The 18,880-nt window shown below is 31.7% G+C and overlaps 1 protein-coding gene and 1 long non-coding RNA gene across 2 annotated transcripts in view; one reads left to right on the top strand and one right to left on the bottom strand.

Moving 5' to 3' along the window:
- The first annotated feature begins 4,080 nt into the window (after positions 1-4,080).
- Positions 4,081-4,770, top strand: LOC136795958 (uncharacterized). Its single transcript, XR_010843658.1, has 2 exons — positions 4,081-4,149; positions 4,301-4,770. It is a non-coding gene; the product is annotated as an uncharacterized lncRNA (long non-coding RNA).
- Positions 4,771-7,328: 2,558 nt separating this feature from the next.
- Fkbp39 (FK506-binding protein 39kD) overlaps positions 7,329-18,880 on the bottom strand; it is an 18,305-nt gene continuing 6,753 nt past the window's right edge. The window contains exons 4-10 of the mRNA XM_014425970.3: positions 17,875-17,991; positions 17,050-17,169; positions 15,399-15,488; positions 13,054-13,226; positions 9,394-9,549; positions 7,760-7,938; positions 7,329-7,675 (exon numbers count right to left, since the gene is read on the bottom strand). Coding sequence (XP_014281456.1) covers positions 7,594-7,675; positions 7,760-7,938; positions 9,394-9,549; positions 13,054-13,226; positions 15,399-15,488; positions 17,050-17,169; positions 17,875-17,991 — 917 coding nt within the window. The 3' untranslated portion in view covers positions 7,329-7,593. The remainder of the gene's footprint in view (positions 7,676-7,759; positions 7,939-9,393; positions 9,550-13,053; positions 13,227-15,398; positions 15,489-17,049; positions 17,170-17,874; positions 17,992-18,880) is intronic.

Genomic DNA, 18,880 nt, shown 5'->3' with positions numbered 1-18,880 from the left:
CGGAAATAGCTTAATCAAAATTAAACACTACAAATAACACCGTGTAATTGATTTAATTGGCTGTAGGGACATTGAGATTACTCTTAGAGGGGTTTCCGAAGGGCTAGTAGTTTAACCAGAAGAATCTGTAATTGTCATGTGCCCCAAAAACTTGACTAGCCTGTGAGTGCCGTCTTGAGAGTTCTAAACTATTATTCTATCAGTCCGTTGGACTGTGAGTAGGCAGTATATGGACGAGCTTAATTCTGGAGAAGGCTGCTAAAAAGTGAAAATTTCTGATTCGAAATCTTGTTTCTGGCCATTTAACACTCAAATAGACGTTTCTAAATGGTGGTTTCAGTGAAGCCAGAACGCTTTTGCGAAAGTCAATACACACCTAGTGTATCGGTCGTTGTATGGCAAAAGTCACCTATTTTTTTTTTCTAAGAGGATTAAGTGGCGAAAGACCATGCATTAACTGAAGGTCAAGAGAGTCCTACATCAAGCATATTGTGAAATGCCGCCTTACCTGCAGCAAATTTATCCGGTCCTATGCTCCTGGGTTTGAAATACAATGAAGGAGATTGGGACTGCTAGTTGTATGTGTTATTACGTGAACAAAGGGATACGGAGTTGAGATGGGGAATGTCCTAATATTTTCACATAATTTTGGAACCAATTTGTTGATAGGATAGCTGGTGTTATTGGGGAAAAATGTACTGGATAGTGAAGTAACAGTCTGCTGTTCCCAGAATAACCTAAAACAGAATAACTCAGTTATAAAATAACTACTTCGGAGCTGCCAACACATCTTATAGCAGCCACGAACTGTTACAATTTAACCTGGCGTGACCTAGTGTGGTTAGGTCAACATACAATCGTCACATTTTAATTTGTGTTACTTTCTTGTAAATACTTTGTATGTGTAATAAACATATAATATATGCTGTGTTCAACAATTTATTGTTGAAATAAATAAAGACTAAAAAATAATTTTCTGATTCACTCAAAGCTGTCTCTTCAATGAGTCTTGGTGGGCTTTTCACGCCTAGAGGAATTACTAGTCAAAACTTAGCTATCAAAATCAATCCTAAATAAATTCACCCAACTCCATAGAGAAGGTCAGTGGATCAGATAGTTCTACCACGATTTTGTAAATGAAAACTGTTTTGTTATTTCTATCTAACGCAACCGTAGTTGTTCTAAAGTGAATATCTTTTATACTTGGAATCCTGCTCCCAACCGTAAACGAATACCTTATGGAGTGTAGTTCCATCCACCAATGATTTAAGGCGTATACCCTTGAAACTCGCCTATCGTTCATAGTTTGTAGATGGACCTCTACCTCGTCCGATCCTCCTGTCAATCCACCTTCTTTCCATCTAGCCTAACCTTATTGAATAGGTATTGCTTAGGCCTTCTGATGTTAGTACACCACACATTTTAAATTACCTGAATTTAACACATACCTCAACAGTGGAATCACGTCATACTGAAGCCATCAATAAAACTATGCTGAACACTTTCACACTGAGGCTAATAAGAAATCAATAACTGAGGTACCAAAGTAAGTCAGCTATAAGAATAAAGAGAACTATAAAATTCTGAAGCAAATAAAGCTGCTTGAAAATGTGGGTGAAATTCTTTTTGTGGGTGAAATCAAGAGCTATATTTTGGCGACCATTTTCCGTGAGAGAAGTAAATCGCCGCTGATCTCAGTGGTTCATATTTGGAGAATGATAATTACATGAAGACCACACATTTCCGCGTCTTGTTTCTTAAAGTGAGGTACCAACAAAACTCGAATTTTGGCAAATCGGAGATGGCGGGCGAGATCTAGAAGTGGAGTAGGATGAGCGGTGGTTTCTCCTGAGGTTTTGAATCTCATATATTAATGCAGAGATTTCAGTGTTACAGGATGGCTCTGATAATGAAGCTTTACGTGGGCAATAGATGGCTGAGGTACTAAAACCTCTGACTGTAGGTAATTCATGTAGTAAATTACTATTCATAACCGAAAGAATGGATTGCGTTAATACGGGCAGCCTATGGATTTGCTGCTGTTTCATAATGACATACTCACTAGTATTGGGTTAGACTAGCGATTTTATTTTTTTGGGAAACAAATGATTTCAAATTATCTTGAGCCTATCTTGAGGCCGGATAACAGTTTTCCAATACGTTGATCATTGAAATAGCTACAAAGCGAGATTAAGGTTACCTTAAGTTCGGTAAATGATAACAGAGGAGCACGATTACGAACATCAACAACTATGGTCAGCATGTAACCTTCTAAAGTTAGCAAAAGCGTTATTTGATTTTAACTACCATCACGTTATTAAGTTCAAACGATGATTAAATGAGGTGGAACCATAAGGCCAAGCGCGCATTGAGACACAAGATATCTGTAGTATAGGGGTTAATGCATAGCGGGCGAGGTCTAGAAGTGGAGCGGGTTTCCATTTCTGAATTACACATGCTTCTGTGCAACGTTTAATAGAAGGGAACAGTGAACACTGAACACAGAGAACAAAAGTAGAGGTGAAATCGCGTTGCCTCGAAAATGTTATTCTACATGATGTACACAACTAACAAGTTGACTATTTTATTATAGCGATTTGTTCTTTATTATGTATCAATGCTTCTGAGCTTTGTTATATGATATTAAAATTATTCACAATTAAAAAATACTTAATAATAAACCCAGTATTTTCTTAAGTTCTGATTGGTGGTTAAGCATTGCATTCATTGACATTAATAATAGTTGAAATTTAGTACAGCACTATACCGATAATTCAAATACTAGAGATTCAAGGATAAATTACACATTGTCAAGACGTTACAATAAGCAGGAGTAAAAAATAACAAACTGAATCCGAAAATGTATATGCTAATATAATATAAAATTAAGCATTGAGAAAATACTTATTTCTCTTTTAATCCTTTGGATGAGTGATTCCAAAACACTTAACATTTTTACTCTATCTTCATGAATGGCTGATATGTATAGTATGAATTTTCAAATCGGCCGTCATTTTAAAACTAAATAGCTGATTGTAGTGACGAGTTGTCCAAGGAATATGTGTCTTGAAACGTAATGCTCCAAACTTTAACGTTAGGTTAGATTTATTTATTTATGGAAGACGTGGTAGAGGAATACCAGGCATAAAGAGGCTGGACGAAGTGGAGAAAACTTATAAAAAGATTAGCATTAGAAGATGGTGGATGTTTGCTAGAGACAGGAGAAACCCCTCTTATCTGACATTAGCGCCAATAAATAAATAGTTTATTTATTAATAATAAGCCAAAAAAAGAAAGACAAGTACGCCCCTCCCCTTAAGTCTGTGGAGCTACGTCAGTTTTTTAAAAATTATAGTTTATCTAACAAACATGTTTGAATGGCTACTTCATTTATGGCACTTTGCAGATAACATACTATACCTCTCCCCCCCCCCTCCCCAGACATTGTATAATTGTCTACTTAGGAAATAAGCTGATAAAAAACTTTCAGAAATAATGGTACCTTCCAATCCGTCTATATTGACGAGTCTTAATACCATTCAGAATGTTTAACCATCTAGCAGTAAATATTAAACAAAGTAGGCAGCTAAGAAACACAGTATTTAACTATGTACCGAGCCGAGAACATATTTGCTGAAACAAATAAATATCAGATGGTGGCTTTTTAACGAGATTAAGTCATGTGGTAATAAAAATTACATCAAAATTGTTTTGGAATATGTGTTTTTTTTTTTATCGGTTATTGATAGATGCAATAAACATAAAGTGAAAAACTTTTTCGAATCCAATAATGACTACGACACGCAATTCATGTAAAATATTCCTTATAATTACCCTTCTTTGAGTACATCATAATTCAGTAATATCAAATAAGTTACCAGCTGCTTAATTAATTCTTCATATATCTGACCTCTTTTAAAATTGTAAGTTCGTTTTCTCTCAGTACATATGATAACAAATCACTTAAGTTACAGAAATTTTCCAACTTCTATCTTTTTAATCGGTGTGACATCGGTGCAATCTAATAGTATCGATGTGTTTAGCTGTAAAAATTAATTCGATTTTGCTTATCACTATTGAAAAGTCTTGTTTTTGTGGTTTGACATTGTAAACTCCTAACTGTTAGCCTTTGATTTTGTGTCCTTCATTGTAAGTAAATTTTTCATTCATTATGTATTTAGTTTCTCTTTAGCTAAACAGTAATTTTATTATCGTTGATTTTGAACAAAGTTTTTCTCCGCATTCTCATCGTTTTCTCTATGTTTAGGTGTTCATTTAATTTTGTCTAATTTGTTTTCAGAAAACTAAAATGGTGTGCGTTCCATGTTTTATGATTCCTTTCCTCCTTTTCCTTTGGAGATTTATTCAACCTTATGTTCTGATGTTGTGGAATCCACCACCAAAGAAGGATGAGCAAGGAAAGGAAGTTAAAGATGAAAATTATTGTCCCTCTGCACTCATGTGCCCTTGTGTTAATAAGAACAAAACTGGTCAAACTGAATGTAAGCCTGCTGAATTGAAACAAGATTAATCAATAATCATTAAATTTTCATTTGAAAACATATTTTTATACATGGCACTAGTCCCCAGCAAGGCTAAAATCTTTCTTAGAGAATGTAAAGTGTGATAAGTTCCAGAACATTTCAAAGACCTTACTTTAATGAACTCATATAAACAGTGTTGAGTTCTTGTAATTTGTTTCAATAAAGTAAGTTTTTTCATTAAGGATTGAATTCTGAATGATGTTAAATATAATGTGTACTGACTGAACTTGGGATGAATTTGTATCTATTACTTAGTAGAGTAATTGTGTGGCAGTACAGAGTTAAATAACCTTTTATTGGTTGTAATATTGTAATTAGTCCTTATAATTGTTATGAATTAATTAATGTAATTTCTCTAGAAGCTAAACATATTTTATTACATTGTGATTACATCAGGTAATTCTTAATAATCAGATTGTTTTTTTCTGATTACACCATACTATAATCCTTGCTTTAAATTCATTAGACTAAACATCACAATTTTCAACTGTACACCGTATGAGAATGTGTTTATTATTTTAATTCATTATTGAATGGTGTAAATTTTTTTATTGTATAAAGAATTTCAGATGACAATTTTGTCATCAATTTGTATTCAGTAGTATTATTTAGGCCCTATTATTTAGATTATATGGAAATATAAGAACAAAGTTAATTTCAATCTTTAATTAATCATAATTATATTATTAATATCATAAATATACATTTAAGCATATATTAATATGCTTAAAAGTATATTTGATCACTGATCTATTGGTCTACATCATGGTGAGTGGGTGTTTACTCATTTATACACAAGGATTAATTGTGGGTTATCACCTGCATTATTATTGTTACTTCTTTAGTTAAATCGGAGCAGTTGACATCTGACCCCTCCAGAGACAAAAAACCCCAACACATCCTTTTCAGTTAAGTTCACATTGATACAAATCATTTTATGGGATCATGCTGTAACCGACAAAGGTAGTATATCTGTGAGTACACACCCACCTGCTATGTTGTAGTACTTCAGAACTAGTCCCTATTTTTTTACTATTAATACAGTGTTTAGAAACAATAGTAACCTAATAAGAGAAAACCAACTTCGAAATTATAGGTTTTCATTTTCTATATGAAAAATTAAAAAGATTTTTTACTCTTTATAAAGATAACTTGTCATTTTTATTTGTTATTGTTGCATACTTGAGAGTATTTAGGTTGAATCTGTAATATTGAATGAAAAACCATGGAGTTATTACTGATAGTATTATTTTACTTAATCATTTCCACATTACCTTGTAATGCAGTTTTAAGTTATTTTAAATAAATAATTTTATGATCTTATTTTAAGAATAGCCTTTTGGGCTGTCAGTTATTCATTAATAAAGTTTATTTCAAATAACATATAAAGTAGTAGTATTTCATTATTTATTTTAACACCTTTACTTTACTGAGGCAGTTCTTAGGAGAGTGTTAATATGTCACGTTAGCATTCTACGACCAGAAATGGAACTTGCCTGTATGATGAAATTTAATCAGTGGGAGGGCCATGGAATGTATCTTGACCTTCTCACTCTGCCCAGAATATGTTAATAACTTATCCTTCCTACCCTATTTATTTGGCGTACATAAAGGATATAGGATATACAGTTAAGCGCTTGTTCTAGTCTTGACTTTTTTATTTGGTACCTAATCAGCCTGGTGGGATCTTACAGGGTTATTATAAGCTTGATTTTTTTTTTTTTACACCTCATCTTCCTTCCAGAATACTTAATGCAAACTAACCATTAAGCCATATTTTTTAAGATTTACCTATCATTTCAAAATGTTAACCTATCTGAAGTTTCATTCGCCTACCACTTCCACTATTTACAAAGATAAGAAAGTGTATCAGAGAGTGAATTTTTTATAAGACTAATATTTTTTACTTTTTGCGTTAATATATACTTGCACTTATTTCCACTTCATATTACCATTTAGGCACTAATCAATATATCACGTGAATTATATGCACAGGTCAGCTAAGTATACAATTTTGGACCTGATGGGTATCAGGTATATATATTTTTTAGTTGAATTGTATGTAGAGCGTTTATCAGGTTAAGTTAATGACACTTTGTTGAGATATACGAGATACACTGAAATGATTATTACCATCTAATAGTGATAAAGGGGAAATCATTTCAGGCTTGAACTTACTATAAAAATGCTGTATTTGTTTCAACATAGATTCTTTTTCTTTTTAATCTTTTTCAAAAATGTGGATAGTATAAAAACCTGTTCTTATAATTTATGTATTAGTTTTATTTTTGTTAATAGTTATCATTATCTCAGGAAGTATTAAATCCATGCTACACACACCCTTACAATAGTAAGTTAATATTTTGCCATCTTCTTAGTGAAATATAAAATTCATTGCTCTGTTAAATACTCCATCATAATTCTAATATAGTGAATAGATTTGTTTCAAATTCATCACAATATGTGTTATGTTATCAAACTTAATACCACAAAACCAGGAAAATGTGCAAGCAGCTCTAGTAAAATAACAACAGATTAGGAGTGGAAGGGTACGGAATATAAGGAAAAACAAACTTTCAGAAATATGTTCTGAATTAAATCTAGGTTTAGTATTTTTTGGAAATCACAGTATCTAAACTACACCAGAGGAATTCAAACACTAATGTTCCATTAGAATAATAAGATATAAAGCCTCTCCTTCTCATTTCATTCCAATTCTCCTACTGGGAAGATATTATAAAACATACAATTAACAGAAAAATAATACGGGTAATAAAAATCAAATCTCTTTAAAAAAACATAACTTTTATAATTAAAAAAGAATGTGTTGACCATGTTAAGAGATAGAAATTTACAACTTATACATAGATATTATAACATCATAGGACAGATTTATAAAAAGGTTGAATTTTTATTTTAAAATAATATTGTTAGGATGAAATCATATTTTCAACAATTATACATGGTTTGTTTGCACCTTTACAGAAACATCATTACCAAGATGCTTTTACACTGAAGATTTCTCAAAAGCAATCCTTAGTAAAACAATTTAATTTACAGCCTTTAGTTCTACTTCAAACATCAATGTGCTATTCCCTGGTATTGTTGGAGGAGATCCTTTCTGTCCATAACTGTAAATAAATAAATGTTAAAAATACATGAATAAATATTACGTATAAGGTAAATGATATGAAACAATATTTGTTCAAACTTACGCCATATTAGGTGGGCAGGTAATGAGTCGCTTTCCACCAACTTTCATGCCAGACAGACCAACATCCCATCCCTTTATTACTTCACCCCTTCCAACCCTGAATTTGAAACCTGCTCCTTGTGTTGTCTGATCGAAAACTTTGTTATTCGATTTCAGCCGACCCACATAATAAACTGATACCTACAAAAATTAGAGATATTAAAGATACAACAATGAATATACTAAAAAATATTCTGATTAATATGAATAGAGGGAACTTCAAAACTACAATACAATTAAGGTCCTAGTATACATTAAAACATCGACTCTGAAATCATATACTGTTTAAATGCTTTATTAGCATACATATTGGGTCTCTTTATATTAAATGTCTGTTTCCCCTCCCCCCCCCCGAATTACCCTTTAAGAGGGCACAATAAATCAACTTTGATCATCTTCCTTCGAGCCCACACCTCCTTCATCCTTTGAGAGTGCCGCTCCTTCTCCTGAGTCTATTTCCTTCCACTTGTTGATTTTATCCTTTCCCGAAAACCTGCCTCTTGTATAGGAAATGTCAGTTTTATTATTTCAGAAATTCAAAGTGAGATTAGTGGAATTTAGTAGTTTACTACGTTCAGATTTACAGATTATAAGGAGCCGTTAATAATCCTCCCTTTTTAGATATTTACAATTATTCCAATGGATTGCACATTATTTAGTATAAGTATCCCATCAAATGTGACCATGGAAACACAAGATTTGAATAATTTCAATTTTATTTTATTTTGTATGGGTTTAAACTAGACACCATATTTATGGATATGGTGTGGTGTTTTATACTGTTGATAATCTTATAGAAAAAATAAATGTTAATGGTTTTAAATTTTAAATAAAGAGGTTTGAACTTTAAATAAAGAAAATGACCTGGGCAGAATAGCCTGGAAATAGAAATTATAAATTAATGTGAGAAGGATTTTTGTATTGAAGATGTCCCTGAAGATGGCTAGAAAGGCCGAAACGTTGGACTGATGAATAAATAAAGTGTTGAGACGGATTTGGATATAAAATTGATTTATTTAGCAAATATTACCTTGTCTCAAAAATTTTTTGTAATAATATAATTAAACAATATCATTCAAATCGAGTTGTATTAAAATCATATATATCTATCAAAAAAGTGATAATTAAAACTAGTTTATAAGGTTAAAAAAGGTTATAACTAATTAAAAATAGTAACTAGTAACCATACAAGTTAAGTTCCAAAGGGGTTTATTATTTCTCAATATTATTTTTTTCTGAAATACCATCATCTTTTAATACTTAAAACTTGATAATGTACAAATAAAATTAACATATTTTTATTTTTCCCGATAAGAACCTTTGATAAGGATCAAGGATTGACTCATAATTTTCATTGCTTGTAACAGTTGTATAAGATTAGAGAGAAGCTTTTAACACTCAAAAATTGTTTTATTTTTTTTATTCAATGACAGAACCTTAATAGAGGTTTCTGCCTTAGAATGTTAAGGTTAATCTTATAATCATAAAAAATTACACCAACTAAATAGAACTACAAATGTGTGGTGCTATACTATACATGAAGGTTGGTAAAAGGGCTAATATATTAATATTATTAGCAATAAAAAATCAACATACCATCCTTCCTGGCTTACACACAGGACCATTTCCAACTTTAAGTTCTTTAACAACAACACCACCTTCTAGAGTTTTTTTTGTAGGAACTGTAACTTCTGAAGTTTTTTCTTCATTACCTTGCTTCTTTTTTTGTTGACCTGGGCTCTGCTGGGGTCCCTGATATTGAAAATAAGAATAAATAATTAGTAAATTAAATTTTACCATAATTATGCACTTCCAATAAGAAAACAATAAATATTTACATTCCTCAAAGAATAATGACAGGCCACTGTGCGATATTGACGAAGAACAGAAATGAAGCCTAAAGAAATATTTTCCATTGGGGCCACATTAACCAAAGTTAAAACAGAATATCTTCAACCTAATACTTCGAAACGATTTTCTGATTTAAAAAATTTGAATGTTCATTTTAATGTTTTCAATTTTTTATAACGATTTAATCAACTTCTTCCAAATAATTCATTTAATCCTCCAGTGCAGAACATATATAAAACGACACATTGAACCATTCTCATAATATTGAAGTAGTACACGATTTCTAGAAATAGAAGTGTAGGGATGATAACCTTCCGGAGGTTTCGGGACATTTCCGTACCGTTTATTTGATAGGAGGCGTTTCGATATCTCTGCGGTATCGACTTCGCACCCAATACGTAATGACAATATCGATATTCTTATTCGATACAATAATCTTTCTAAAAGCAATAGATCGGTTAACATCGATATAACCGATCAAGTTCAGAAACGGATATACCGAGTATGCGCAGTGCAGGTTTTACGAAAAGGAAAACCCTCTAGAAGCTCCGTACAGATAAAAGTAGTTTGTAAAAGACTTTTACTCGATCGTTAAGGAACGGTTATTTTACGCATGTAAGACGTTAGTGGCCATATAAGTAATTAAAAGTCTGTTCCAATAATCACTTCTGACTACGTAGCAAGCTTAGCATATACAGGTTTCTGGAGAGAAAAAGCAGTACTACGCACACTCCGTACAACTATCGTATTTTTTCTAAAGAGAAGTACCGGAGCGCTGTTCATGTACCATCAATAAAAAGAACGATTCAATAGGTCGTTCGTTTTAAATAAGTACGGAGCCCTGAATCACAGAAATGGCCGAATCACTCGAGAAAAAAAAAAAATAGCTCCTAATAATAATAAATTTAGAATGTCAATACCACCAATTGTTATCTACATATATTCATCCAGTGACTCCCTCCAAACTCAAATCAGACTAAACAGAATCTTCCCATTTAGGTTTCCTGTTCAGAGTTTATTATCACTTCATAGATCCCTTCATTATTAAGTCCCATAACCTTACATATCTTATTCACCACAATACTATAACCTGAATTAAACTTTTCCAATGCAGTTCCCTCAATTCAGCATTGTGTAGCCTTCTAAATTCTCCTTTGACCAATCCTTTTTCAGTCGGTATATTTTACATAAAGCTCACTTTTACACAAGCTCATTTGAGGGTCTACATTTCAAAATAAACATCTGAAAATCAAATAAAACAAAAAATTTGTCTGCTTACTTTTCTCCTAAACTACTAGGCCGATTTTTTTAAAAAGATTTAACATCAGTCACTACTCATCCCAGGATGATCCTCAGAATTTGTATTTGGTATCTGCCAATTTCCAATAAATTTTTTTGTTTGACAAAATGATTTAAAAACAATATTTTGTAGTACAGTGTAGCACCAAAATGGATCCATTTTTTTTTTTTTCAAGTCATTAGCTAGAAAATGGCTCTGATGATTTTGATGATGTTTACCTTAAGTCTTTTCCTTACAGCACTTTAATTTTATAGGTACAAAATTTAATCTCCTCCTCCTTCCTCAATTGTTTAAGATAAGTAAAATACCAAAATAGAACAAAAAAAAATTTAGTCCATCCCTCACTCTACCTACACGTCCCATTCACTACAATTTTTTTTTAATTTAAGATTTGGCACCAGTCTCAGGTCACTCCAGATGTAACACGACATTACCAATTCACGAATTTTGGATTTTTGATCAATGTCTTTGCATGACTCAAAACATTTTATTAAACCATCATAATATCAGAGGGGTCTCGTCTCTTCAGACTCCACAAGCTCTTTTTCTAGTGATGAATATGAAAGAAAAACCCTTATTTTCAAGTCAATCAATAATTTTTTCACCAAACTATCTCAAACTAAAAGTAAGTTTCCATTAAATTTACAGGAACACCACATTACAATGTTCCTTTTTTCTAAATAAAAACACTGTTAGTATCCCTCCAGAAATAGGTAGACAAGGTATTCGCTCAACATGGGTTTCCATGGAGTTATTTAGATTCGCCGTAACTGTTTGTGGTGAGCTAATATAACCTTAAATTATCTACCTAGTTTGTGAATCATATTAATCAGAAGGCAGTCCTAGAAATAGAAAAATGCAACTTGAGAGGCAGGGGATAAACAGGAATGGGTTCATGTGAACGAAACGGAAATTATACCTATGTAGGGCCTTTTGTATGCAGTGGGGCCATTGGAAGCAACTAAGAATCTGTTACAAAGATAAGCTATTCAGATTATCTTATTTTGCATGTGGAGCAACCTTGTCCAGAACACAGTTTTCCCACATTTCAGCTCATCTTGGATTTTATGACATGTATACTAGACAAGTGAAAGTGAAAAGGGATAACTAACCTAGCTCTGATTAGAGAAGTGACTAACCTTTTCACGTCAACTGCAAAAAATATTATAATGCAGGATTTCATGTAACCATAGATGAACAGCTAGTTCCATTTAGAGGAAACACTGTTTAGAGTTTATATGAAATCTAAACTGGCGAAGTATAGCATGAATGTTTCAGTTATGTATGACAGTTACAAAGCATAATGTAAAAATCTGTAAGTGCATAACAAAGGAAGCAGTAGACAAACTTGACAAAATGGTAAGCAAATATACTATTAAAAGACTAACCAGGAAATCGTCAATGGTTTTGTTTATGAACTGGCTTGATATAGCAGCAGTAAATGCATTTATTTATTTTTTTTTTTTTTTTTAAGAAAACATTCATCCATAGTAGAAACAAGGGTACTTACACATTATTTGTTTCTACTGACTAAAGTAAAATATTAGTTGAACCAGCCATAAAGAGAAGATTAAACGACCCATCATTTCTAAATGCGCAGTCTATAAAGAGTCTAGAAATGATAAAGAATACCTTGGAAACCATTGAGGATAAGAATTGTGTGGGCGAGGAGATTGATAATAGGCACAGTTAATTAAATCCCTAAGATCGAGAAATAACCGTTACAGAATCAAAATTTGTAATTCTGAAAAAACAAGCATCTTTTCAATTTTGAACTAAAAGAATCCACTTGTCTACTGACCAAAAAGAGGATTAATTCATTTTCATGATGTATAGATATGCACTTAAACAGTGTATTTCGATTATTTAATTCAGTAGATAAATGTGTCAATCACTAAATAAATTTAGTGTTTCTATAACAAAATAAATAAAATCTTAGATTTTAAATTATTTCCAAAATAACTTTGAACACCCTACCTGAGTTATGTAATTCTGTCAAGCCATGAAAGAAACATATTCAGTTAATCAATAATATAAAACAAAACACAACATGAAAACTTTTCTGATTTATAAAGAAATTGATAAAAATAAAAAAAAATTGTTACATTTGCCTGTTGTTTTTGTTTTCCTTGTTGTCCAGGGCTCTGCTGTGTTTGCTGTTGTTTCTTTTGTTTTTTACTTGTAACATCCTTATTCTTTTTCTGCTGCTGTGGCTGTGGTTGAGGTTTTTCGATTTCAGTTTCAGATACCTCTTCGTTTTCTTCACTCTCCTCATCACCTTAACCAAAACACAACTCAGATTACAGAAAGTATACACAGAAACAGTGGCAGTTATTTCATTTGTATACACCAGTTTTTGACTACCGCACCTCCCACCATGTTTTATATAAGAGATATAGGATAACTTTATATAGGTGTGAAAGGAAGATTGAGAATGCTTTCGACCAAAATTTGGCATAAACAAAGATGATATGTATTGGGAAAGACCAGCTGGAATAAGAGAAAATGGAAATTAAATGTAAGGAAACATGTAATTCTTTGGCGGCTTATCGTACCTGTTAATAGGTTTGTCCCCAAGAAAGCCACCAGAGGCAATGACCTAAGTCAAGAACCTAGGATACAAGCTGGGAACAAAAAGGAGAGCCTACCCTGGTTCAAGAACCTAGGCAATAAGGAGACCATCTGTGTAGACCATGAACACCCCTTATCTCCACGACATGAAGAGCTAATTGCTTAGGATCAGGATCAAAGAGAAGCAGCCAGAGATCAAGAAACCCTAAGGGTAATGACTTAAAGGGGCTGACCTGACCTAGGGTAATGATCTTAGGCCCCTCCTCGGGACCCAAGATAAAAGGGGGTGAAAGCTGAATTTGGCCAATGAGAAGGCAAGGATTTGAAGCGGGGATGAATGAGAGGAAGAGGGACAGCCATAGAAAAATAGTCAGAGCGACAGACAATCAGGACAGTCAGCTGAGAGTCCAGAGTTCGGGAGGATAGAGACAGACACTGACCAGCAGGGAGACAACGAAGATCCACTGACAGGCCTGCAGCACAGAGCGAAGAACGACCGTCGCTATTGCCCAAGCTGACAGACGCATCAAAATAAGTAAGACCTTTAAGTTCTATTTTGAATGGCAATTATAGAATTAATAAACATTGAGTCAATATGAATAACAAAGACCTCAACTGGTATTTCTCAATTTGTAATATAATAATTAAACTTTAAGAAAATAGATCTACCATTCTCTCTCAAAAGATTATTCTAACTCTCTTGTATAAAATTGAAAGTATAAACCAATGCAACCAATACTTTAGTTTATAAGAATCCCTGCATACCACCTCATAATAGTAGCGTAATCTGGAATTAATTTCTTTTTGCATTTTTTTTTTTTTTTTTTTTTTTTTATAAAAAAAATTTGACATGAAAGAATTATGATTCTTATAATGTTTAATCGTTATAAAAAAGATATGCATAATAATGCATGTATCAATTGATAAACACGATACGTTGGAGAAGAACTCCAATGATTAATTACAAATATTTACATCTAGCATGCCATGGCAAGGGGGTCTATGGTATCAAGTCCTTGAATTAAATATATTGTATACATTTTCAGTCGGTTCCCATCAGGAACCGATAGATATACATAATACAAATATAAATATATGAATAAATAAATAAAATGCATTCGTAGAACCCCAGTCAGCTTTAGAACAGCTGAATAGCCCAACACATAGGAAAGCGATTGTGTGAAATGGGTTTGCCACTGTGGAAATTATTGCCAACATTTTTATTTCCCTTGTTTATCTATTTTGAACCCATTTTTATTTATTACAAATTATTAATTTCGTTATTTTACATTTGTTTTAGAGGCAAACTTCTCAGCACATAATTAATTCATTTTGACAGATACAACACCCACTACTTCTGAATCAAAAGCTAAAGAGAGGGCATGTTGTGTTAGAGGTGTAGTGACATCTATTAGCCAGTAGATATAATTGATTAATAATTGGCTAGGGATCATTCATGTTCATAAGTCGTGACACGTGGATATACCAGGCTTCCACTGGTTTCTGTTAGTTTTTTAGTAGCACAAAACTTTCACATTCTGGTTTCTTATTCAGGTGCAAGTTTAGCTTTATGAATGTTATTGGTTCCATTAGCAGCACTAATGCCCCGGTTACAAGCTACTACCACCACATTAAATTTAAATTTGTTAATACTATAAAATTTTACATTAGCAATAAAGTAACTTATTACTGACTATTAACCCCCCCCCCCAATATTCAAGGAATGATACTGGTTTAAGTAAAGATATAAAATAAACATGATCATGCAAATAAAACAGCCTCTTAACATCATGTTTAAACTACAATTGCAGGGATAGCTGTTGTTAGATGAAATCTAAAAGCTGAAAACAATTTTGTTTAAATAACTAGTAAAACTTACTCTCTGCTTCCTCATCTAGAGACTCATCTTCGATTTCTTCCTCTTCGTCATCGTCTTCATCATCTTCATCCTCATCAGAACCATCAGACTCTAAAAAAAAAAGTTAGCAATATATAAAACAAGATATTTACACATAACATTAACAAAACATTATCAGGCTCGTTTGAGTTCTCAAAAGAGAATAGTATCTTCTTTTACATTGATAAAGACAGATATTGCATTATCTTAGAAGGGTTGTGATAAAACAGTTTGATTAAAAAAAAAAAAAAAAAAATTTTGTGGATAACATTGGTTCTAAAACACATTGGAATACCCTGGTTACAACAAATCTTGTAGTTTAAGACCCTTTAATGGGCTGAAAAAAAAAAAAAAGCAACTAAGTCTGTCCACTCTAATGACTAAAATTGCTTTCTATGTATTCAGATTTGTTGAAGACAGTACTTTGGAAATTTAACAAAATTGCAATACTCTCCTTAGGAAAGTAAAAAATTTGAGACAATTTAATAACCCATTTTTCTATTACAAATAATGTTTTTAAATTTTAACTAGCTGAACAGACAATGCTTTCCTACAGTTCAGTTAGAAAATCCATTGAGATTAAATGAACACTATATAATGTTTGATATAAATTATTGTATTTAGTTAAAATTAAACATTGGCAACAAAATATTTTGTTTTTATTTATCTCATTTAACAACAAAACTCAAGGCTCCATCTATATCTAAAAGTGATATAGAGGAATGCTGTGCCATGAATATATGTTACAAAATGAAAATTCTTGCTAAACATAAAAATATTGGTTGGTTCCTTATGGCATATGAGGGTTCAATTATAAGTCGATTGCTAAGCTCATTAACATACAATATTTTTAATGATTTCAATTGGTCCATATACAAACAAATTCCTCAGTTTTCCTACATAAGAACATGCAATGCGTAGTTTTCCAGGGTAAATTCATGATTCTTTGAACCTGGAATGTTGACTTGTAATTCCCAGTTATTATAATAGTATCATCAAATGAAATTATTGAAAAGCATGTTGTATATCCAGAATGAAAGAGGCTAAGCTAAAAAATTTTATCATCAGAATTTAAATATTTGGACGTGCAAAATTCTAAAGCCCTAGCTCAAGTATCAAGAAATCATAAGACACTACAAATATTTTACCAACAACATATGTTAAACAGTACAAACAGGTAACTTCATCAATAGTAAATCCAATTAAAACCAAATTTTAATTTTTAAAAAATTCGGCAACAGCAGACATTTCATTTTCTCGAGAAATATTTTAAAATTTTCATTTTTTTGGAGAGTTGGAACCATCTTTTTTAAGGCCAGATATAAGTATTTTCAATAAGTTTATTTATTTATTTTTTAAGCTTAACAGACAATAAAATTACATAAGAATTTCTTGAATGTAAATAAATATACCCACATTGCATCAATAGAAATCTGTAATTTTTTTTTTTAAGAATAGTACAGATTAAAAACAAGTGCTTTAGTCAGTAACAAAAAAAAATGAGAGGCATATTTAAAATATTCCATTAGTGATCCAATGAGAAGCTTCCAGAAATATAAAATAGTGGTTACAGAAAATATTGGAAGCAAAGACTTTCATTCATTGAATTAAATTAACAAAAAGAAATTATTACCTGGTTGTTCTGGAAGATCTACTTTAGGCTTTTTCTTCTGATTAGCATTAGCAGGTTGTTCAGTCTTTCGTTTGGAAGGTAAACCGTTCTGTTTCATTTTACTTTTTAGATTCTCCATTACTGTAAACACAGGAAAAATGTTTGGTAACAAAATCATAGTTTAGTAAAAATTTCGTAACAAAGTTGTAATAATTTTTCAATAACTAGGAGTGTGAAGAAACTAGTTCATGAATTTCTGTACTGAAATATGGATGCAATAGTATAAATATGTGTGGTTTGAGTGACTGATACATTTCACACTGATCAAGAATAAATGTAGAAATAATATCAATTCCCCCCCCCTCAAATCTAGCAAGCTGGTCAGAAGTTAAAACACAATAATGCATAATTCATTTATTTTTATCTTAGATGTTTCAGGGATAAACATCACTCCTGAAGGCAGGATAAGAGAATAAAAAAAATGTTAAGTAGTGAAGGTGAAACAATAATAGAAAAACACATATTTCATAACTGAATAAAAAAAAGTCTTGTTTCAGAAATAAAATTTCAAAAATGAATTCTAAAACTGCCCTAAGCCACTTAAGCAATAAATTATACTACACCTCCTGTTTTATTTTGATCACACTCCTAACTGTTCCATAAATATAAAAGCAGTTTTTGTTTTCTTTAAATGTTATTTTGAATACAACTATAGGTTTAAATGAATTTTTTTAAAAAGTATCAATTAACTATCGACTTAAACAGCTAAATCTTTAAATTGAAAGTTGTGCTATGCTATTATCTTTTGAAACATATTCAAAGTTATTGGAATAAGAGAAAAATAACCTTGTTCTTCTTCAACGCCTTCTTCTTCCTCTTCTTCTTCATCTTCCTCTTCTTCTACTTCCTCACCCTCTTCTCCAAAAACACCAAAATCGTCATCATCTTCTGTAATGAGGTAACCTACCAACAACCAAAGATTTATATTATTCATTAATTTAAAGTTAAAAACTGATAAATGAAACACATATAGTAACTACCAGAATTACCTAGCTTCCTTTGGTTTACTTTTAAAAATCTATGTACAAAGATTATCAGGGATGTTGCAATAACATCGATATTTTAATTGTTTTTTTAAATATATCAATAATTTTATCAAATATATCGTTATTAGAATTTTAATACCAAAACCGAAATTTAAAATAATAATTAAAAAGTTTCAAAAAGAGTAGTTGGTTCACTAAACAAAAACCAAAACGTACTTGTTGAAAATAGGACTAGTAGCCCAGTAAATTAGGGACAAGAAAGGGATCTAGACAGAAAGTTTTGGAGAAATACTGGAAATTCATTCATTAATGTTCTAAGGGCTTAACAGGAATTTCAACTTTGTGACCACTAATTTTCCACGTAATTTAAAAATAACTCAAATAAATTAATATTCTTTTTTTAAATAACATGACAATCATGCATTTTTCAGCAATATCAACTTATACTAAATTAGGCCATATTAAATTCTGTACATATTTTATCGAATAATATTTTTTGTCCAGGACATTGTTTAGGAGTAAACGCTTTTAATTAAATGGGATTCAGTCAAATGAGACCAAGGAAGGTATTTTGATGGTGTTGGAGTGAGAGTGTTTCGTGAATGAAAAACCGACCTCTTCTCCGAAGTAAAATGTTCGCTGGTTCAAGTTAAAATAAAATGGAGAATCTGACATATCACAAAAAAATAAAATAATGAACCAAATGAAATAATAAAAAAGCAACCTTCCAAGGTTTAATGATAACAAAATATAAAGTAGTCAAAATATTTACATTAGTATACAAATTAAATTTATTTTGGGTTATA

This window comes from Halyomorpha halys, unplaced genomic scaffold (genome assembly GCF_000696795.3).
Source record: "Halyomorpha halys isolate HHAL.00 unplaced genomic scaffold, Hhal_1.1 Scaffold542.1, whole genome shotgun sequence".
Taxonomy (NCBI): domain Eukaryota; kingdom Metazoa; phylum Arthropoda; class Insecta; order Hemiptera; family Pentatomidae; genus Halyomorpha; species Halyomorpha halys.
This window is presented reverse-complemented; position numbering and strand designations above follow the sequence as displayed.